We start from the raw sequence: 23,009 nt of genomic DNA on the forward strand, positions 1-23,009 counted from the left end.
GCTCACTCAGCACCGCATCTTTCCTTCAGGACTCCCCTAGCAGCAAATCCTTAGCTCTGGGAGCCAGAAACTCAGACTCCAAAGGGCGTGGTCTCCAGATGTCTCAGAAGCATCCCTTCTCTCTCTGCCCTCAAGAAGGAGCTCTCCAAATATCAAAGGTCAGTTTTAATTTCCTGATATCCTTGGAATACATGTTGATGTAAATACTTCCCTTGAATATTAAAAGGCCTCTGATTTCAAATACAGTTTCCACAAGTAAACTGTCAACTTTAAACAAGTGCCAAGAGCCTCACACCATGGCTGCCTCAGCATCTCTGGCTTCCTTGTTGAGATCTCTCTGGCATCAGGATCGGAGGAAGCTTTTTGGTGATGTCTGTGGAAGTACTGAGAGGAGTCGGGGCCAACCTGAACAAAACAGGCACATCTGGGAATCTGTAGACCGCACTGTGTGATCATCTCTACCCTCAATAAATGGGAGCAAATGAAAACCAGCGTTCTGGTTTTCACTGGGGGCTGTTGGGAAACCCCCACAGCATTGCCAAGTTCTTGCCGTGCCCAGATGGTCATCCCAACTCCCCTGCAAGGAGAACAAAAATGAGAAATGCACACCTTCACAGAAGGCTTCCAGACCTTAGAACGGTCCAACCCCACCCCACCACCTGGCAGACAAAGCCTCCTTATTAAAGGATTCCTCCAGGTGTGCAGTTCCAGATCCCTCTGGCTCCCACGCTAGCCACGGCAAGTGATGCTGGGGCCCCCGAAAGAAAAGAGGAGCCTGTGGGGAGGAGTTTTAGTGGCGCTATGTTTTAGTAATGTCAAGCACAGTGTTCGGAGCAAGGATGCACTTTCGGGAAAGGCTGGAGAGTCGTTTGCATTTGCCTTTCTTCTTTGCACTGGGAAAGAAGGCAAAGCATCTCATTACCGTGAGGGGAGCAGAGACTCGTGTCAATCTTCTGGGAGCAAAATGCCTCCCAGCATCGCAGTGGGCTTAGCTGTCAGGCACTGTGCCTCACTCGGAAGACTTCTCCCGGCTTACTTACTCACACGAGCTCATAAACACGCTGACACGCTGCCTAAAATAGAACCCACAACCCCGCCACCTAAACCAATCTGGCTTCTCTCGGCTTCCAACTCAGGCCAACCCGGTGGACTTGGGTTTCTCAGGTCGAAGACACGGGAAGGCCAGACCGGACAGGTGCATGTAGGTGGGGACAAGGAGCCTGCTCCCCAGGTCTCTACACACCGCCTGTGGGGCCAGAGGGACAGCTTCTGGGTCCTGAGCTGCTTCGTGCAAGACCACTCATCAGTGCAGCACTTATTGCTCTCGTCTATTGATGTGGACTCGTCCTGACCTGGCTGCCCTGCTGGGACGGGTTCACCACTGATGCTGCCAGACGGACCCGCAGGCTTGCTCAGGGAGACCCGCAGAGCGACGGACTCCTTCAGGGCCTGCTGACCGCTCTCGCACGCGTTACGTGACCTCCACCAGCATCCGATGACAACGGCCGCCGCTGCTTTGTATGCACACAGCTGCTCCATTAGCACCGTCCCGCGGGGGCTCTTGCGGTGGGAGCAACGGCCACGCCAGGAGGGGTGCCCTCTCGTCGCGATCCTCATCACCGAACCATATTTGCCCTTGTGGTTCTCCTGCAGGTCTTGTTGCTTCTGGAATCCTGGGAGTAGCAGAGGCTAGAAACCATTCGTCGGAAAGACGTGTGTTGAGAACCTGTGTTAAAAGCCCTCTCTGGAGGGCTGTGGGGGCAGAAAACAGAGTCGTTTATAAACTCGGACTGCAAGCTGCATGTTGTCTGGACAGAAGATCCCCACGGGACGCAGTGCCCTCCCGAAGAGTGGGTCCTCTCCCATGTCCTCCCTGCGGTGGGAACCAGATGACATGATGGAAGTGCCGCCATCAGGGGCTCGGCGGACCTGGACTGCCCCGCTGTCACCTACCAACACCTCCATCAAGCGACAGCTGGGCCTCCGCGGTCCCAGCCACTTAAAGGGGGCAGACTAATGGAAGTAAGAACAGGGAAGGAAACGAAACCATGAACGTAAAAGCACTTCTGGAGACAGTATTATGAATACGTCTGGGTGGTCCCCAGGCCATGCGACCACGGTTCACCCTGGGAGGGAATCCTGGAATGTGACTACAAGAGCAGCGCTGCTGAACCATTCTGCGCTGTGTGGGAGAGGAAAGCCTCCAACCGCCAGCTCCGTGACTCCCCCAGACGAGTCCATAACTTTGGAAGACAGATCGTCTTTTCATTCTGTACTGATTAAATTTGCCCCTAGCAGCATATGAATGTGATCCATGTTTCCAGCTCTCAGAGACACCTTGACCATTTGCCATCTTGCCCACGCTCCCTTTGCTCCCTTCCTCCTCAGCGCCGTCACCAGCCAGGTCCCTCCTGCAACACTCCGCCCCATCCCCTCGCTGAAGCCAGAAGCTGCTAGACACAAGCAGAAACCTTCTCTGCCACCCACCACAGAAGCCCTGAACTTCTAACTCTTAAGACCCAGTTGCAAATACGTTATCTAAAATGCACATTTTCAAAAATTGCCATTTTCAGTTGTCATTCCAACTCTATTTTAAGAGTTTCAGGCATTTGTTTATGATCCCAGTTCTCTCAAACCTTCAGAAAGCAGAAGCTCCCTGACTGAGCTGGTAGGTGGCAGAGCTGGGAAGGCAACCGTGTCTCCCTGATGCCAGAACCAGGGTGGAGAGACACACTCTGGCTGGGCTGCCGGGGACCTTGGGGGAGTAGGATGGAAGGTGAAAGGATGCAGGGATGGAGAGAGCAGAAGAGAACAAGGCAGGGGAAAGATGTGAGGGACCACAGCCCATCTGAGGCGCTCCTCTGGGGAAGGGATGTGGCTTCCCTGCTAGAAGAGCATCTTGGGTACCATGAGAAGTCCATCTTCTGGCTGGTTCTGAGACAACAAAGCAGATGTCTGTGAAACCCTAGGTTTATGTCTTCACTGAAGGTTGATTTTGCTTTCGAGGAAGGTGCTTTCCCCTGCCTTTCCATGCATCCCACTCACGTGTGCTTATCTCTCCTGCAGGTGCTCGAGCCCTGCCCCTGTCTTCTACACCCTCCTCCAGATCTGGTCGCAGTCTTTCCGTTGGCTCTTGGGAGGCTCCTGCACAGAGCAAGGCATGAGTGACCTTCAGCTGCATGTGCAGAACCAGAGCAGAGCCCGGCTCCTCACCTCTGGGCCCATCTCTTGCAGATTATTGGGACCATCCCTCTGATGCCGAATCCGGGGCCATCAAGTCAAGCAGCGAGTGGCACTCAGGGCCTTCAAGTGCAACCCATCACCCCCCAGCTCCTGACCAATGCCCAGGGCCAGATCATTGCCACAGTCATCGGGAACCAGATCCTGCCAGTGATCAACACCCAGGGCATCACGCTCTCACCCATCAAGCCCGGCCAGCAGGTAACAGCCCCACGTCCAGGCAGCCGTGGCTGCGTGGACCCCCTCCTTCCCACTCGTCTTCTGTTTGCGCTCAATCAATGACGGGTAATTTTTATAAAACCACATAAGATTCCAACCTGAATCCTGACACATCAATAATTTTAAAAGGCAAGTAGCTCTTTTTTCATTCGTAGAGAATATGGATAAGAGCTAGTTCTCTAAGCTACAAATATGAATATATTAAGTTATAAACAAATAACCACCTAAAATTCAATAGGGATGCATCCTTGCTTGGACCCTGGTGATACTTAATTTGCAGACAATTTAAAAAGGGGTCAAGAAGAAACCAAGGCCACTTATGCCTTAACTGTGAATGAAAAAAAACTGCTCCATTGTGAAATAAAGCAGGGACTGTCCTGTAGCAGGGTGGGTGTGTACAAGGTTTAGAATCATCACAGAGGTGGGAGCGGCCAACTCTGTCTGAGGAGTTTTGAGTTCTTACAGAGAAAAGACTCTGTTTGGGGACAGAGTCTTGATGAATGAAGATGGAACAATGATGGGATCACAACATGCCAGGCCACAGGACCAGCAGGCACAAAGACAGGGAAATGAAGAGGATGGAATGTCACGAAACAGAAGAAAGGCTCATAGAAAGGGCTCCATAATCAAGCTGGAAAGGATGGACTTTGTGTGATCTTGAACGCATTACGCATCATCTCGGTGCCCCAGCGTCCTCATCTGAGAAATGGGAATAACCGGTACCCATCTCGCAGAGTGGTCATGAGGATTCAATGAGTCCATCTGGATGAAGTGATTCGTGCCTGGTACACAGTAAGCGCTTACATGCTCATGATGATGGTGATGACCGTCTACTCCGCAGCCCTGGAAATCTATAAGAGGTATTTAAAGGGAGGAGTGACATGTTCAGTTTTATTTTTCAAGAAAACAACTCTAACTCGGGGAGCAGATGGAGGCTGAGTTGAAGAGGCGGAACATCGATTGTCAACAAACCATTTAGGAGACTATAGTAAAACACGGATGGGAATTTATGAAAGCACGTGCCGGATAGCTGAAACCAAGAGTCTGGAACTGTAGTAGTGCCAGGACAGGACCTGAGAGTCAGCGAGTGCATACATTGTCACTGAAAACAAAACCAACTTTCAGAAAACTCAGGAGGAGCGAGAGAAGGAAGGAAGACAACGGAGTCACTTGGGGAAACATCAGCTTTTAAGGAATGGAAGAGGAAGGGAGAGATGGAAGAAATGGCTAGTTAAGGAGGCGAGGAATCTAGAGGGTAATGATTGAGCATCTAAGAGTTTTTTTTTTTTTTAAAGGAGGAACCAACACAATGTCAAACACTGCAGAGATGATATCGGGTAAAGCAATGGAGAAATAACAGTTCTCTCTTTGTTGTAACGCTTTAAAGTCTGGAGCTGCTCTGTTTGAAACATTTTGAAACCAGCAGCAGAGTGAGTGAAGAAGCCAAAGTTGGACCAGGCTGAGACCCAGATTTGCAGTTGGAGGGTGCACTACCAGGAAAGGTGGTGGGAGAAGACAGATATTAACAGTGAGTACGTGACTGAGTACATGGCCTTATGAGTTGTTGGAAAACTCCATAATGGAAAGCATCTAGCAAGGAAATAGGATGTGAAAGAAAAAGGAAGAAGAAAGCACTGCTCAATTCATCATTCAACTGTAACAAAGTAGAAGTATCTTACCAGAGATCTCAGCCATTTGGCTTCTGATCCAGCCATGCATAGAGCCCATTCTTGGTGGCACTTGAAGGCTATGCTTGGAAATTCAGTTACTTGTTCAATAAATATTTTTTAAAAAATCTGTTTTATACACATATATGTATATACATATATGTGTATATATGTATATACATATATGTGTATAAAACAGATTTTTTAAAAAATATTTATTTAAAAATATTTATTGAACAACTGAATATATATGTGTGTGTGTGTGTGTGTGTGTGTATCCCCACCTGCTATTTGTCAGGCACTATTCCTGGAAGCTAGGCTCATAGACATGACATGAGACATGACATAGACGTGACATAGACATAGACATGTCATGTCATAGACATGACAGACACCATGAGTCTAGGGAGGAAGGCGGACATTCATCAAAGACTTGCACAAATATGTACCTGAGATCTCTGGTAAATGCCATGAGGGAGTAGTGAGGGGATCTATGAGTGGGTCCAGCAAGGACACCTCCTCCACTGAGGGAGGAGGAAAAAACCAAGTCAGGCCTGAACACACTTCCCAGAGATGGCGACTTTGGTCTTATGCCCTTTGGTTCTCCCACCGAATCTATAAGTCTACTGCCTGGAGAGCCAAGGCTCCCAGCATCCCTCTTCCCCTCTTCTTCCTCAGCTTAATCCTAGGCCGTGGTGCAGTCCCTGCCAAATATACCACTAAGGACGTCACTCCCCCTCCCCACCCCGTCTCTCAGCTGGCTTATTTCTTATACTATATACAAGATGCCATTGGACTCTCTACCTTCTAAATGGTTCCTTAAATAAGGCAAGAGATTCTATCTTTTATTGGCTTTTTAAGACTTATTTCTATCTGTTCAAACTTAGGCTAAAATTATCTCTAGGGGGGAGAAAATGAGATCAGCCTCTTTTCATACAATCTGCTAAAACTATTTCTGTCAGCAAAGCCAAGTTGTAAATTGCCACGAAGGTGATGAATTAATTAGAAATCATCAACATTTAGTACAAAGTAGCTCTCGTTCTCACCTTGGATTTCAGTGGAGGGCGTGTAGGTGATAGACAATTCGAGTTACATAAAATTACAGCTCTAGATTTGAGGTAGAACGGTTTTAATCCAGGAGAAGGACCTAACCAAGAAATGGCATTAAAAAAAAAAAAGGCAGAATACGGTGCCATTCCTTCACTCTTTGCCCAAAGTACATATCATTGATCCATTTCCGCAGCCTCTCTTGTGAGCACAGACACACCTCAGAAACGTTCTCACCCTGCACCTGTTGGTCGCTGGAGCAAATTTCATTATCACTGCGGGAACATTTGGTCCTCTGCTGCTCTAACCTCCATGGCTGTCTTCTTTACTGTAGAATTGGGACCCAGCAACTCCTAAGAAACAGCCATCCCCTTGGGGGTGTGCCTTGCAAATCCATTTCACGTCAGTTACAAGCAGGACTGTCCTGGACTGGTGTGTGCACAAGTGCCTCTCGTGTACCTTCATGCTGAGAGAACACGTGAGCACAGCTGGAGAAGAGTGGCAAGCAAACCTTCCTGAAACCTCAAGTCACAGCAGTCTCCCCGGGGCACATCCTTCTTGTTCTAGCCATATGCCCATGGTCTATTCTAGTCCCAGAAAGTTCGAGGGAACCAGTGGTGAACCTGGTCGGAAATATCAGGAAATGGTGGAAAGAAATGAATTACTGGTACTGTTTCTTGCCATCCATTCTGAAACACCATGAAACACCTCCGAGCACCTAGTACGGTTAACAAGTTGGGTGAATTGATGGGAAACGAGCAAGTCTGAGTCCTGGATATAAAAGCTGGAATCCTGAGGAGAGCAGATCATAAAATGCCCAAGGGTCCAAGAGTAAAAAGCTCAGAGCTGGAGGTGTAAGGATAGTGGTCTTCAATTTTTTTTCTTTAAATATTACCCTTTACATTGAAGAAATATAATACAGACAACCACTAAAAAATAAAGGATTTCTATCATACAGTAGAGAACTTTCTCAATTTATTTTTTCATGTGATTTATGACAAATGCCTGATCTCACAAGAGCATAGTTCCAACAGTAAAATACATCATAAATTATAGGAGCAGAAAGTTCCCTAACTCACACTCAGAAGGGAGTTCACTTTCATGGAGTGAAGTAGCTTGGACCAGATTGCCTGGGGTGATTTGTTTTAATTTAACAAAAATAATTACATCTTTAACTTTATTTTTATATCTGCCTAGCATTAATTAAAAGAACCTGAATAAAATCTAAGGGTAGAATGAATGAATGAATGAATGAATGAATGAATGCATTCTAAGAGTGAACCCTCAGCTACTCTTGATGATGATTTATGCCAATGATAAAAGACTGCGAAACTACAAAGTCATCATCTGGAATGCAAGCAAAATATTTCTTAAATACATACCACGACTTGATGGTCCTAGATATAGTCTTCACAGTATCACAGCAGAGATTCTTGGTGAGCAATGCAAGAGAATAAAAGTCAGAAAAAGACTAGATTAAAAAAAAAAAAAAAGGGAAAAAAGAAACAGAAAGATGTAAGTATCTTTCTGTGTATGGAAAAAAAAAAAAAAAGCTACTTAATCCAAAATATTTGGTGGATTTTGAAAGGAGCCTTTTGTTACTTCCATGGGACTCTACAGCTACCGAGGATTATGGTGAACTAACTCCCCACCAAAGTGAGAGGCCCCAGATCCCTTTACAACTGTGACTGTGAATTAACGATTTGTCCATAAGCAGCACAAACATCATTTTTATGTATATTTATTCTCCCTTTGACTAAATTCCAACAAAATTTAGCAGGAGTTTTTAGCACGCTTAAGAGCATAGGGACATTTGAAAGGAAAAAATGTTGCAATCTGTAAAATCAAAGCAATGAAATTTTTCAAAAATTAAAGGCTGTGGATATAATCCTTGGAGACTGCCATCTACGAAGGCACGTGACTTCTCTTCAAAAAGTAATCTTGGTGTTATAGGAAACCAAAGGAAGGTAGTTCATTTAAATTGCCCCCCCATGCCATCTGATTATCCAAATCCATTCATTTGTTTTTCAAGTAAATACAACATGTACTCCCTTACCTGTTTTTGAAAGTCAGCAGTACTTCCCAGCCCCTACCTGCCTGTAACAGTGGTCCCTGATCTCTTTCTTGGAGCCACCCACAATGAGACATAAATGAGGCGTTTCCACCCACAAGGGATCTGAAATAGCATAGGAATTTTCCTAGATGGATACAACGTGTATCATTGACTCCAATGCAGAAGAGCCCTTTGACCTTCCAGCCACACAGCTGAGCATCTCGCCCTCTGGTCTCCCCTTGTCACTCCCTGCCAAGCGCGGCCACAATGCCCTGGCCCGCAGTGCCTTTCCCACGGCTTCTGTCTGGCAAACTCCGGCTACCGTCCCTCTGTCCGGGATCCCTCCCTCTCGAAGCTTCCCTACACGCTCCCTCCTCTCTGCTTTCCCCTCCGTTCCATTCATTTTCATCACTTGTGCTGTCATTTGGAATCTACGCCTGCCTGAAGACGGGGACCTGACTGACTTGGCCTCGCTCTGGGCCCTGCCCACAAAGGGGGCTCAGTCGATGGCGTTCGGGTGAATCGCTGCCCACTTACAGGCAGCAGCGTCCCAGAGCCATGCTTCCAGAGCAGCCCAGCCCAGGCCTTGCCGTGCCTTCTGCCGGTTGCTGTAGTTTCCACGTCAGCACCTGCAGAGGAGCTTGAGAAGTCCACACAGCACGGCCTTCTCTAGTCACCTCTTTTCTGAATGTCAACACGTTCCTCTTGCCCACCGCACTCGCCCACCTTACCCTCTCAACTACGTGTACTCCCTGGTTTTGTGCCCTGCTCTGTCCCATCATTGTGTGTCCCCGGTGCTTTTCAGGACTACCACTGGCCTTGCCTGCCTGAGTGCAGGGATCTCCCTGAAACCCGTCCCCATGTTGCCTCTCCTCATCTCCCCCCGGGCTCCAGTGCCGAGTGTGACGCCTTCTTGCGTCCACTGGTGTTTCCGCTTCCGGTGCTTAACTCCTCTGCAGACCGGAAGTGTCTGAGGGAGGCTTACATCTGGGGCTCTTCTACCTGCCCAAGTTAAAGAGCTGTTTCAGGGTCATGGAGAGAACTGGAAGGAAAATTCAGGGAGTCTCCTGGACCCTGCCAAAAGGACAACTCCCTCCTTGCTTTTTTCAAGCCTTCTAGAAAGGAATTCAAATGTCCACTTCATGTCATGGTCCAGGTCCTCAAAATTTTTCAAGCTGGCTTGTCCTGATGTAAACTCTAAATCTTAACAGATCTAAGACCCGGGCTCCTGTCCTACCCACCGTAGAACGAGCAGCTCAGTAACACAGTAACACTCCGGCGGTCCTCCTCATTCTTGAAGGTTCTTATTAAGTCCGAGCTGTTGCTTCTCTCGTCTGGGCATAATAAATCCTATTCCTTTACCCGTTTTTGAAGAAAAGCTCCTTCAAAACCTTTGTATGGTCCCCCAACCATGAGCATCACCTAGGAACTTGTTGGAAATACAAATTCTTGAGTTTCATCCCAGATCTACTGCATCAGACCCTCCAGGCAAGGGTGGGGTATGATCTGTGTTTTAACAGCCCTTCCAGGTGATTCTGACAAATGCTGTATCTTGAGACCCACTGACTTAATTTCTCTTCAGGCTATTATAAGGTACACAGTAGGTACTCAGAAAAATGCCAGCCAGTGCAGGGAGGGAGAATCACCATATCCTCCTTCATGCTCTTGTTCCTGCTAGAACTCTTGGGATTGTGTTCACATTCTCATCGCACCACCTGGGGATACAGCCTGGCGTTCATTATGGCTCCCTGACATACTTGTAAAAGGCCAGACCTCCTGCATTTGGCCTTGGCATAACTGGAGAGTTTTTTCTTCCCTGAATTAATCTCTCTATATTTAATTCCATTTGAATTCTACTCATTATATGCACTCATTTTTCCAACTTGTCTAGCACATTCCACATTTTATTCCACTTCCAAGACACTTGTCACCTCCACTTATTTTTATAGCAATTGTGGATTCAATTGGAAGAGATGCTTTATTCCAGAAACTAAAACGTTATTAAGGATATACTATGTTACCCATGGAAGCTATACAGGGAGCCAAGGGCATAGAAAAGCAAGAACGTCTATAAAGCATGCTTGCACTTGAATTTACTTTTGTTGAATATATTAAACACCCTTCAGTTCCAGCCAACACAAACAAACCAATGAAGCCAGCCTCCGAAAAGCAATGGAAAGGGAGAAGCTTTTGAGACCCTGAATCCTGTCCTTCCCTGTTTGCCATTTCCTGGAGGAGATGGACATTCCTCCCTCCTTCCCTGGGTAATGCAAAGCCCGGCTAACATGAATTGCCCCTTCGCTCTCCTGTTTTGTTGACTCTGTGCTCTCAGATTGTATGAGCCTGCTTGGGCTACCATAACAAAATGCCATAGATAGGATGAAGTTTATTGTCTCACAGTTCTGGAAGCTGGAAGTCCAAGATCACTGTGTTGGGGAGGGATGCCTTCTCCTGAGGCCCCTCTCCTGGGTTTGCAGGTGGTCACCTCCTTCATGTGTTTTCATGTGGTCTCCCCCCTTTTCCAGTCTGTGTCCTAATCTCTTCTTTGGCGGACACCAGTCATACTGGATGAAGCCCATCCTAAGGACCTCATTTTAAGTTAATTACCTCTTTGAAGACCCGATCTCCCATTATAGTCCCATTCTGAGATACAGGAGGTTAGGACTTTATCATACGAATTTGGGGTGGAACACATTTCAGTCCATAACACAGCCTATTTACATCTGACTTACAGCCCAGTAAAAGGCAAGCAAGGGATTCCTGGAACTTAATGAAAATAAACTCCAGCTCCTTTAGGCAGCACAGAGGGGGTGTAGTGAATTAATAGAAAATATGATCATATAAACAGGATACTGAGAAAAGTAAATGTGGGGTGCTCCAAATAACTGGGACTCATTACATTAAACAAAGGACAATCTATAGACAACCCCATCCGAGGTGTGTCCCAAACGACACTGAAGTAAGTCATAATGCTCTGGCCACCTCTGACTACCATGTTTTCCTAAAAAATATGACATTTTTAAATACTTCAGGACCTGTATGTAGAAAATAATCCTAAATGGAAAAATACTTACATTGTCATATTAGCAAAAAGAGATGAGATGTGTTCAAAATGATAGACCACAATGTACGCTCATGCTGATCAACTCTAGAGTGTAGCTCAGCATGCCCAGTTTGAACACACCTCGTCTGTTCCCACACCCCCAGCTAGAGCTTCCTGCTATCTCCCTGACTCATACTTGCCTCCAGTGGTAGACAGGAGTGGGGCAGCGGTGTGCCTGCTGGAAGGAGCTCTGGCTCCTGAGTCAGACTTCTCTGGACTCAAAGCTCAGTTATACCAGCTGTGTGACCCCAGCTAAGCCATCTTAAGTCTGTTTCCTCTTCTATAAGGACAACACCATCATCTAACCAAGAGGGCTAATACCAAAATTTTTAAAGTACACACAAAAACACATAGGAAGCATCCCATCAATGGTACCTATGTAATTGGCTTCTCAAGATCAAGGCAATGTAATAAAACATCTCCCTCTATAGAAGCTTCCAAGTTCTCCTTTTTCTCCAGGAAGGAAAAGGAAAGAAGCTTTTCCTCCAGGCTTCTCCTTATTCCTGAATTCCCTGCACTTTCTGTCACTTTTTATGGTCCATTATGTTTGAGGTATTTATACACCTATTTCTTTTGCCAGTAATTGCGCATTACAATACATGATTTTCAGATTCAAGTCAGGGTCTGCAAAGCTACATCTAATTAAATGACATTTTTCTAATGCTTCTTATTTAAAGTCTTTGAACTTTTTATATGGAAAACCACAGTTGTTTCATGAGGGAGCTTAAATCTCTGCTTTCCCTTTCTTTATTTGATACATGTATTTTTAAGTATGATATTTCTAAAGATTAATGCATCAGAATCATTAGACTAAGAATATCATAGATAAAGCTTTTTTTTTGTCATTTACCTCAAAGAATTACAATGTTAGGGTTGGGAAGTAACAGAAGTATTACTCTAACATCATCTTTTTCTGAGGGAAGAAGTTATCAAAGAGGGTCAATCTCTGGGCTCACTTTGATGTGTACAAAAGGCTATTCCATCTGGACTTACAAGTGATTCTAGAATTAACAGATACATGTTTATACATTCCCTACATTGGAGTGAGCCATATGGGCTCCAGTAAGGATGCTACTGCTTATATAATGTCAATTCTTAATAAGTAAGAACTTCTCAGAATTTTTCTTGGTCTCTCCATATTGTCTGGTTAAACTCTGGAGGGAAAGCAGAACCCCAATGTCCTAAAAAAGAAAATGCTTATTTTCTTTGGAAGAAACGTATCTTTCTTAGATTCTTAGATATCTTAGAGTCATCTCATTCTCTGACTGTGTGGACACCGCACAAGCTCTTAAAAGAACTATTTTATTTTCTTCTTGAATTTCTTCTCCTGCATAAGCCTTAGTTTGCTTTTTGAGTCCTTAGTGAGGCTGCAACCCATTAATTTGTTTCTCTACTGAGTTGTATCTGAGGAAGAAAATTTTAATTGATTATTGTCTTACCCAGTTCCTTGATGGTACTTTACCACACCCAGGGCCAATAAAATATTGATGGAATGGTAAAATAGAAGGCTATCTCATGATCCAGTGACTCAAAACTGTGAAAAGCTTTTGTCAAGTAACAATATTTAGAAGGACAACTCAATAAGTTAGAAGGGGTAGACTGACATGCAAATATCCATCACCTCTTATTAAGCAAATTAAAAATAGATTTAATCTTTAATATGTGTCCCTACAGAATAAAATTTACTGGATTCAATGTTGATTAGGTGCTTGGTAGATTGGCTAATTACCTTGGGACATATACTTGATGCATATTAATTTGGGTTCCATGTCAATTATCACTATCTTTTATTCACAATATAGCCTCCATTTAGTAGCACAGTTCAGTAACAGTAAGGACGCGCACTTGGAAGGCAACTTCAAGCAATTCTGAAGGGGGACAAGATGGCACCCAGAAGGAGCCCGGAGCTATGAATGAGAGCCCGGGTTCTAATGTGCTCCGGAACACATGATCTGGGCCATTCACTCCTCGTAATCATGCTCGGTGTATCTGCTGCATGGGAATGTCATGTGAACCCGGGGAGCAAAAGCATTACCACGAGGGACCAGAAGAGGAAAGAGCTGCTTATGCATTTCCAGGGTAGCATCTTACTAACAGCTCTTTGCGGGTAAAATGTTAATTGATGGTTAAAAACTCGTTAAGGAATTTAAAAGACTGAGAAACCCCAAACGTTGGTAAGGACGGAGAGCAGCTGGAATTTTCGTACATTTCTTGTTGGAACACGAAATGCTACAACCACGGTGGAAATCAGTCTGTCTGATAATTTCTTTAAAAAGTTCAACATGCTTTTATAGTACGAGGCAAGAATTCCACAATTCCCCTCCCAGATATTTGCAGAAGAGAAATGAAAACACAGGTATACACAAACATCCGAACATCGGTATTTACAACCACTCTGTTCTTGATAGCCCCAAAACGGAAATAACCCATATGTCCATCAACAGGTGAACGGATGGGCAACTTGTGGCGTAGATATCTTTATAAATATAGAGATATGCGCCACAAATATATACTATATATACCACCCGGCAATAAAAAAAAGCAATGACACTGCTGATACATGCAACAAAATGAATCTTAAAAACAATATTCAAGCCAAAAAAGCCAGATAAAAGAAGAGTACGTGCTGTACGGTTCCGTTCTTAGAATCATGCCAAACGAGTCCGTTGTGACAAAGTCCACTGTCCCACTGGGGGAAACTGATTCAAAGGGGATGGGGGAACTTTACAGAATGATGGGAAGGAAAGTTCTACGTCTTGATCATGCTGGTGCTTTCACAGAGTATCTACTCGACAAAACTCTTCAAACTGCAGGCTTGAAATGGGTATATTTTATTATGTATAAATGATCTCTTGGTAAATTTGAATGAAAAAATGAACACACAAACACACACACACACAACACACAGGGGAAACAGCGACACGTGCAGTTGACACGTCCCAGGCTGGCTGTCAGATCCTGAGAAGGTGGTCAGAGATCAGGAGAGGCCGTGAACTTTGGTGGGAGGGCCAACCACCGTTCAGGGCCTGACCTGATCCTACTTCCCAGCTAACTTCCTTTTGTAGAAACTCTGCTACACCTCTGTGAGTGTGAAGATGGCCACGAAAGACGTTCGTAAACCAAGGGGGGCCATCTTCAATCACAAAGGACGCGATGGCTGAGCTGGCCATGCACCTGTTCTGGGACCTTGGGCTGCCCCCTTTGTGTCAACTTCCTGGCCGGCGGGGGAGGGGAGGGCAACACGCAGATGGAGAAAGACCCCTTCTGGGCCTTCAAGGGAACTTGGTACTAGCACTCGCTTCCCTTCCCTCCAACCTTCCTCTCCTGAGCTGGGCTTTTTCACCACCCAGAACAACCAGCCTTTGAGAGGCTTTAAAGGAGTCATGAAGAAATGGACATAAAGTCAGCCTTTGTCAAGGCACACTGAATTTTGAAAATTAGGTTTATTCTTGCTTCTGGCATGATGATTAAGAGCTCAAGCCTCCGGGCCAGACTTTTTACATCCAGACATCAGCTCCCCCACACCTACCGGATGAACCCACAAAACCCTTTAACCTCTCAGAGCTTCAGCTTCTTTGTCTGCAGAACAGAGGTCAAAATAACACCCACTTCACAGGCCGATGTAAGAATTAAATGAGCGAGGGTTTCAAAGTCCTTAACACGGAGTAGCACAGAGTAAGAAAGAGACAACTGGAAACTGCAAATACTACAGGTTGTTTTTGTCCCGGCTGCCCCAAATTCTCTCTCCAGTTCCTACAGGACATCAGAAAACATTTTCCCCCCACTTTATAGTAATCCAGCCAGATTCTTGGATCAGGGGGAACAGACAGTTCCTAGACTCAATTCACACTGAGCCTAAAGGGGAACTTTCCTAAAACTACCAGTTACAGAAGCCAAAATGCTTGGGCGCAGCCACACCCGTGAGCCTGAGTTGTGCACTCCAAGTTCATTGCAAACACTGTATTTTATCTGTACCTCCCGGAGAGGCCTGTCAAGTGCGCTATAATTGTGTGAACAGGCAGAAAAGAGTCCAGCCACACACTGTGGTCGAGAAAGGTAGAAAATTGGATGCTCCTGCCAGCCAAGTAGGGAATTAATAATATATTTAGGATTACTAATAAAATGCCTGTCAAGCAAGCAGCAACATATTATACATACACACACACACACACACACACACACACACACACAAAATCCCTGCCAGTTGGTGTAGAGTTTGCACTGTTCCTGAGAAGTATAATGTTCTTGGAAATACAATGCTTCAACCCCAGATGAAACTTCTACCCTCTGGTGTCTCCCCACCCTGATTTCTCACTCCTGTGTGTATTTTTTACATCCCCCTCCCATGTAGCTCCACCAACCCTCCCAGACGTCAGTGGGTCAAGCAGCCTCCCAAGGCAGCCTTCTGCACCTGGCTCACAGCCAAGCATCCATGTCTCAAAGCCCCGTCCGCCAGGCTTCCTCTTCTTCCTCTTCATCCTCCTCTTCCTCAGCTTTGAGCGTGGGCCAGTTAGTCAGCAGTAAGTATCCTTTCTGGCTCGGTTAAATCGTGGTGGCCTTCTTGTTGCCTATCTGCAATGCCTTCCCTCCTCTCTCTCTCTCTCTTTCTCCCCCTCCTCCTCCCTGTCTCTCTCCCCACCGGCCCTCCGTCCTTCATTCTCTTGTTCTTTTTCAACATCAAAGAGGAATTTCCTGGCCTTTCTAGGCCAATAGCAGAATAAAGTCTCTGCCCAGGGCCAGATGGCTCCTTAGGGAATCAGGGCCCCAAAGCACGCCCCCTTGATGAGTGTGCTCAGGGGCCGGTCTCTATCTCAAGTGCTTTCTGCCACACTGAGTCAGTCCTGCCGCTTTCAGAAGGGAGCAGCTGATCAGCTTGCAGGCCATGAGCCGCGGAGCTCAGAACTGAAATAAACCAACAACAGGCACTCAGCCAGCAGGTCAAGCTGCTTTTCCGTGCGTTTGAAGTCCCCTGCCATTCTGTTTGTAGGTGTCAGAGGAAATAAAAGAGAGCGTGCCCGTGGGCGGGTGGGTGTGTGCGCACAACGAGCGGCCTCCAGGGGCACGTGGGGAGGCTGCCTGGGCTGGAACGAGATGGGAAATCTCTGAGCCACCATTCATAAAATAAAAGAAGCCTACGGGTCTGCTTCCCTGAGGGGGCCACATATATACATAATTTTGAGAGCTGGTATGTGGCCCCACGTAAAGACAGCGTACATATCACACGCAGATCGAAACAGCCGAAGATGACTGGGACGGTGGTCTGCTTCCAGGTTAGTCGTTGACTGTCGGTGCAATTCTTACCCGTGAATAAAATCACAGAATGTGCACTTCGATTATAATGCTCCAGGAACCGAAAATCCAGTAATTACAGGTTTAAAGGGCTAAAGTACTGCATAGACATCTGGGCTGTAAAATAAGGATACAGCTGAGTATCTGTGTTGATCAGGTGTCATGAATAACTTGTTATAATGGGAACAGCAGGGATTTTCACATATCTGTAATGTGAAGCAAAACGGAGGGTTGCCATGCCCACCCCATGCAAGCAACCCCACCTGCAAAAAAGAATATATATGTGCGTGCATACATACATGTACATTCAAGTACATGGATAATTCCAGCAAAAAGAATATGGAAGGGAGAAGAGAATGAGGAATTATGGGAAGATATTAAAATGCCCAAGTATGTCAACTAGCTTGGAGGCCCCTGACCCCAAAGATGGGTCAACACCAAACACAGTGTCAGGGTGCACACAGAGTGGCCATCAACCAGTCATTATAGGATGTTTGCATGTACAACCCCTCTCGTCTGGGCCAGAAACTCTAGTTTTACGGGAACAAGACCACAAAGTTAATTTAATTATAGCCAGATTTTCCCCGATAAAGACACTCCTCATAGGGGTGTTAGAAAAGGTTTCAATGTCATTCCCATTCAATATTCTGCATAAGTTTCTGCAAAATACTCTAGTTGTAGATAGCAGCACGGTCTTAAGTGTAGGAGAGGCTTTTAAGCTTTGGTCCTAAAAGAAAAGGAACTGAGATCAAACAGAGAGAAGAAATAAGTTAAATATGAAATACAGGACAAATCACCCCCACAAATACAGTATTTTGCACAATGTTAAACACTCAGTCCACGTTGGAGATGAGTGAGTGGTTGAACGCACGGACAGACGGACGGATGATACCAGGTTCTCTCTCGTCACTTGTCTCAAACTGGGCAGGAAAGGAGTAACCTTTTTCAGAAATCCATCACAGAGTGGTGGGACAGATGGAATTTCAATTGCACAGTTTCCAATGGGGCATCTGAGTTCTGGGTGTACAATGAGTGAACCATATTACATATCCTGATACTGGATATAAAGAATGGGGACAGAGACTCCTTTACCATATGCACTTGAGGCAGGAAACCCCTCAAATACGCAGAGCCCGAATGAGAAACCTTCTCTGGAAGATACAGGAGCGGTTCTAGCAATTGCATGGAGGGTCAGACTTTACAGAAACCCATTCCTTGCCTTAAAATTGCTACCGATTTTGAGCATGTCGTTTAATTGACTTCCTTCTGTCTCAAAACCCAACTACACAGTGAATGATATACAGAGCATTTCTCTGATGCTGATTCCCCAGAACAAATCTCTGTTTAAGACTTGATTTGTAAAGTAGGGTTTTCAAAGCACTTTCAATACTCTGCTCATTTTAGTACACCAAGGCCATAGAAATCCTCATTCGCAGATCTTGAAACTGACATCGGATAGCTCCTGAAAGTGCAACCCATTTTGGCCAACTTCTGTCCGAGGAACCACATTCCTTCTTGGCTGAGAGGCTGTGACTGTGTGAGAAATCTAACGGGTGGCAGGCAAGGATGATGACCCGAAGAGTCTGATTCAATGGGTCGCACACACGACACACAGCACAGCTGCCTTAAAAATTAGGATGTTTACACCTAAATTTTATCCAGTGACATTTGACATACATCCAGTGGCATATATCAGATTACCTAAATAGTCTTCAATAGCTCTTTAAAAGCCTGGACCCATGCCTTACAATTAAAGCACAGGCCTTTCCCTGAGATAATATAAAGAGAAAAAGTAGACATCGTTCATGCTTTGAAATTGTATTCAAGCATGAAATATCCATCTAGAATTATTTTTGTCTGAGATGGCACTTCACCAAATCTGCAGGTAAGATAATGTGGGGAGACCTAACCCCATACTCCAGATGTAGTTGTGATACCGGTTAAATTACAGGGGGAAAAGGGTGGTTTCATTAGAGGCTGTCAACTTAAAAATAAAAACACAGTGCCATGTATATGCCGAGCACGGGAATAGAAATTAAGAAAGCAAAAATAAGTAATATGGGCTCCCTGCCCTGGGGGAGGTCATGAACCGGTAACAAAGAAACACAGTTATAACTAAAAGAAATAAACGCTATAATCAACACGTGAACAAGGACTATGGCAATACAGTCGATGGTTAACTTGGTTTTAGAGGTTGAACAGACCAGAAGGACCTCCTAGAATAAATAATCCTTGAGTTGGATGGTTAATCAACAAATTCCTCCAAGAAACCAAGGCCATAGAAGGAACCAGGTCAAACTGGACTTGAACCTGTGGCCAAGACCTTGGTCAATGATCCCTCCCACGTCACGGTCAAAGACTGTCATAACGCTGCTCAACTTGCCACTATCCCAGATAAAATGGGACCAAAAGTCACCCTCAAATCTTCCCCACTCCAGGCAAAAGAACCCAGAGTTAATGCCTTAGCCATGATAATGGGAGCTTCATATGCAAAGGACATCACATCTTAGCTCAGCATCACCAAATAAGCACACTCCTTACTTCCCAGAACACTTGGTGGGCACCTGTTCTCTGTACCCATACAGCTTACCCTGTACCCTGTGTTAAACCTTGCTTGGTCTTCACAGTCATCAGAGGTAAATATATTTTCTAAAAGCAGGGCTTTTGGAAAGTCGAACAGAGTCAAACAAATGACTTGACAAATGTCCCAAATTGGCTCAAGACTTCCACAGCACTGTTTAAAAACAGGTAGATTTCAGGTTTGTTTGTTTTTTTTAAATTCCTTGCTGAGTTTGGTTTTGTATTATTTTTCAGTGCACACTCTTTAAACCCCTGGCCTGTAAACTTGATTTTTTTTTTTTTAGACAGCAAAGGACCACTGGCTATTACCAGAAAAAAGCAAACCATAAAGTGAACATAAAGATGCATGGTGATAGCTTATGGCACCCCTGATTCCCATGATCACGACTTCCACCATTTTCCACAATGAAGTCACCGTATTGCAAGTAAACTGTTCTCCCAAATTACATTGCCCGTTCTCAAGCGGTTTCTTACTTCTCAGAAATATTTGGTAAATACACCCATTATTTGCTGTGAGAATTGCATAAAAAAGTAGATGGGTGTTTACATAAGTCTGTTAATTCAGACTTGACAGCTTCTTTAAAATTGCATATTATTCATAGAAAAATCCCATAAGCAGAGGTTGTAGAAGGATGATGTTGATGGATGGTGATGGTTCGACCCACTTAGCAAACCCTTACACTGATGTCCACGTTAACTGGTAGAAGGAGCTAAATTTTAAAAATTAAACAACAACGAAAAAAAGCATCTGTGCTGGTCCATCCTCGGCCCTCAGGTTGGTGTGGACCCAGGGACCATACAACCAGATTCTGCAGAACAGGATTTTTTTCACCCAATTTGCATTTAGTTACCATTTAAAAAAAAAAAAAAATGCTTTTCAGCCCTTGCATTCCAGATTTGATTTGGGAAACATCCTGCTTATGAGATCTTGCCAGTTTTCAAGGCCAGCTCATGCTAAATCTCTGGGCCAGTTAATCTCTCTGTGGGTTGATCTTCTGGCTCCCCTAGCAAAGGTCAGGTTTGGGGCAGACTCTGGCAGTCATTGCTGTTGCTTCCTGACCCTATTACTTAATCTGTTGGTCTGACTTCATCAGGAGCAAACGTCTCGAAAAGGTGTCACTTCCTCCTCAATGCACAGAAATTCCAGACTGGGTTGCCCTAGTGCTGGATCGATCCGGGAGGGGATCTGAGAGATCCTTCTGAGGCCCCCATCAAGGTAGCCCCAGAATTCTCCTTGAAATTAACCCAATCTCCCCAAGCCAGGAGACTGGGTGAGGGAAAACCAGACTGAGCTGTCCCAGGATTGAATGTCAATCTCTGAGCCAGACTGAGGGCTGAGATCATATCTCAGGGAAGAGGGTCCCATTACACTTCCCCTCCTCAGACAGAAAAGCATATATCTCTTAAGGAAGAGTATTGTTCTGACGGGGCGGGGGAGGGATCCTCAAGAGTTTAAAACAGAAACTTTAGTATCAAAAAAAAAAAGAAGAAGAAAAGAAAACATCATTTTTTTTTTATCAATTCAAAAACACCTTATAAAAACCACCTCATGGAGCACCTGGGTGGCTCAGTGGATTAAGCCGCTGCCTTCTGCTCAGGTCATGATCTCAGGGTCCTGGGATCGAGCCCCACATCCGGCTCTCTGCTCAGCAGGGAGTCTGCTTCCTCCTCTCTCTCTCTGCCTGCCTCTCTGCCTACTTGTGATCTCTCTCTCAGTCAAATAAATAAATAAAATCTTTAAAAAAAAAAACAAAAAACCACCTCATGAATTCTCCCAAAGTGTGAAAACAATTCCCACATGTTGTAATCAGGATAAAACTAATTTTTGCCCACGGGTGGGCCCCTTCTTTGCATGGTGAGGCCTTTGTAGTCTTGGGACTCATGGAGAAAACTGTAGTAAGACATTTTACCATCTGATTTTATGAGTAAGAAAAATAATATAAAGAAAACTGGGCAGCTCATCTCCAGCATTAACAAATTGCGCAAAGAAGGAGATACTGGCTTCCCTTCCCTGGGCCTTTATCCAACCCATCATCAACCTGTTTAAATTTCACAAGAATTCCTGTCTCATCAGCTGTCTGAGTAGAATGAGGAAAAAGACAAGAAGGGAAATGTGTGAGAAGAGGAAGAAGGAACTCAGCTTCCTGCTGTGATGAGTGTTCCTCCGGAGCCCCATGGAGGTCCCTGGGCTCAGTGGGGCAGGTGCCCACCTCTCTGAGCTCTAGAGTGACAGCTTTGACAATCCGTTCAGTGCAGGGAGTTAAGAGCCCACAGCTTTCTGGTCAACCCTGGTTATCATCAGTAATCAGGCACATGCATAGATTTTGTCGCTAGTCTCCGGGAACCAGGAAGGAGATATAAGCATGAAAGGCAGCAGGCGAAAGGAAGAAGTAAGAGAGAACGGATTTACATAAAATGCAACCCAAGTCATAGACACGCAGAGACCACAGGGCTGAAGCGGAACACAGTGTTCTCCGAGATGGAAGACCCACCCCTCACATGCTGGGTAACTCCACTGATTCCTGTTGATCTAGAGAGGGAGCTAATGTAAGGCAACAGGTTTACCTCCCACAAGGACTACTTAGCTTGACTCAGAGAAAAACTCTCCCCCTAACTAGGGACTACACTGACAACCCCAGTCCAGACGTTTGCCACTTGCCAGAAATAGAGGAGTTGGGTTCAGGGAACACAAGGGATGGGGTGCCTGCCCGGGGTCCCCCCTCCCAGCGCCTTTTTGGCTCATCACTCTTTACGCAGGTGGCACAGCAACCTTCCTGTGTCGTGGAACCTGGTGAATAAGGACGGTAAAGAGTGGAGAGAAGACAGCCATTTGCAGAGGGTGACACTCCTGGCCCCAGGCCAGGCCAGAAACATAGAGACCCCCATCTGTGGGGGCAAGGGATCCCCTGCTGCAGAATCACGTGGGGTACTTGTTCAAAATGCATGTCCCGGGCCCCATCAGGCGACTCTTAGTCCTGCCAAAGGAAGAAAGCACCGTCCTAAAAGCTATAGCGTTGTAAGGAAAGTCTGCAGTTTCCAATTTTTCACCCTTGATTTTGAACCTCTGCTGCCCACGCTGGTAAGCCTCCCAGGACCCTCAGGCTTCCCTCCCTGCGCCCATCTGCACCAAGTGGCCAGCTCAGTTCCAAACCAGATCTTCCTGACTACTATTTTACCATCACTTTCTTCCCCTACAAGAAGCCCTGATATGCTTTTTTAAATCCCGGTTGCCCTCCTTCCCTCGCAAAATGTTAATGTCACACATCTACTGCACATCTCTACTGTTTATGTCCCACAGGCCTCTGGGGGGGCCACAACCCCTCCCCCCCATTGAGAATGCACAACCTGAACACAGAGTCTCCAAAATAGGCTGAGCCAAGCAGCGGGTGTAAGGGGGGCTGCCGAGGAGGAGGAGGACGAGCAGAACGGGCAGCCAGAACCAGTTCGAGCTGACTGGTTGTGCCCAACTAAGTGCCAATGGAGGCCTGGTGCGGCCAAACCTTCTAAACATTCCAAAAGAACATTAAAAAAAAAAAAATGAGATGTGTTTCTTGAGAAACCTCCCAATGTTTAAATGTTGGCAATTCCAAAAACCTGTGAGCTCTAGTAAAGCTGAGCTGTATGTGCAAGCTGCTCATTTGCAACTTCTGCTCTAGGAACGTTTAAAGGAAGAAATGAGAGACGAGGCTCCAGGCTGCTGTGTGCACGGACGCGACTTCCCAGAATCCTTAGCAAACCCTTGAAGTTGCTTCCAGGCTGCTGCACTGGTGGGATTTAAGGTCCAGAAGGCAGCCGCTCCCGACAACCCAAA

General features: G+C 45.7%; 1 protein-coding gene across 1 annotated transcript in view; it reads left to right on the plus strand.

Moving 5' to 3' along the window:
* Positions 1 to 23,009, plus strand: part of LOC111157058 (POU class 6 homeobox 2) — a 364,879-nt gene that overhangs the window by 335,877 nt on the left and 5,993 nt on the right. The window contains exons 6-7 of the mRNA XM_022518270.1: positions 3,235 to 3,441; positions 15,681 to 15,849. Coding sequence (XP_022373978.1) covers positions 3,235 to 3,441; positions 15,681 to 15,849 — 376 coding nt within the window. The remainder of the gene's footprint in view (positions 1 to 3,234; positions 3,442 to 15,680; positions 15,850 to 23,009) is intronic.

This window comes from Enhydra lutris, unplaced genomic scaffold, assembly GCF_002288905.1.
Source record: "Enhydra lutris kenyoni isolate GAN:26980312 unplaced genomic scaffold, ASM228890v2 scaffoldscaffold51, whole genome shotgun sequence".
NCBI classification, from domain to species: Eukaryota; Metazoa; Chordata; class Mammalia; order Carnivora; family Mustelidae; genus Enhydra; species Enhydra lutris.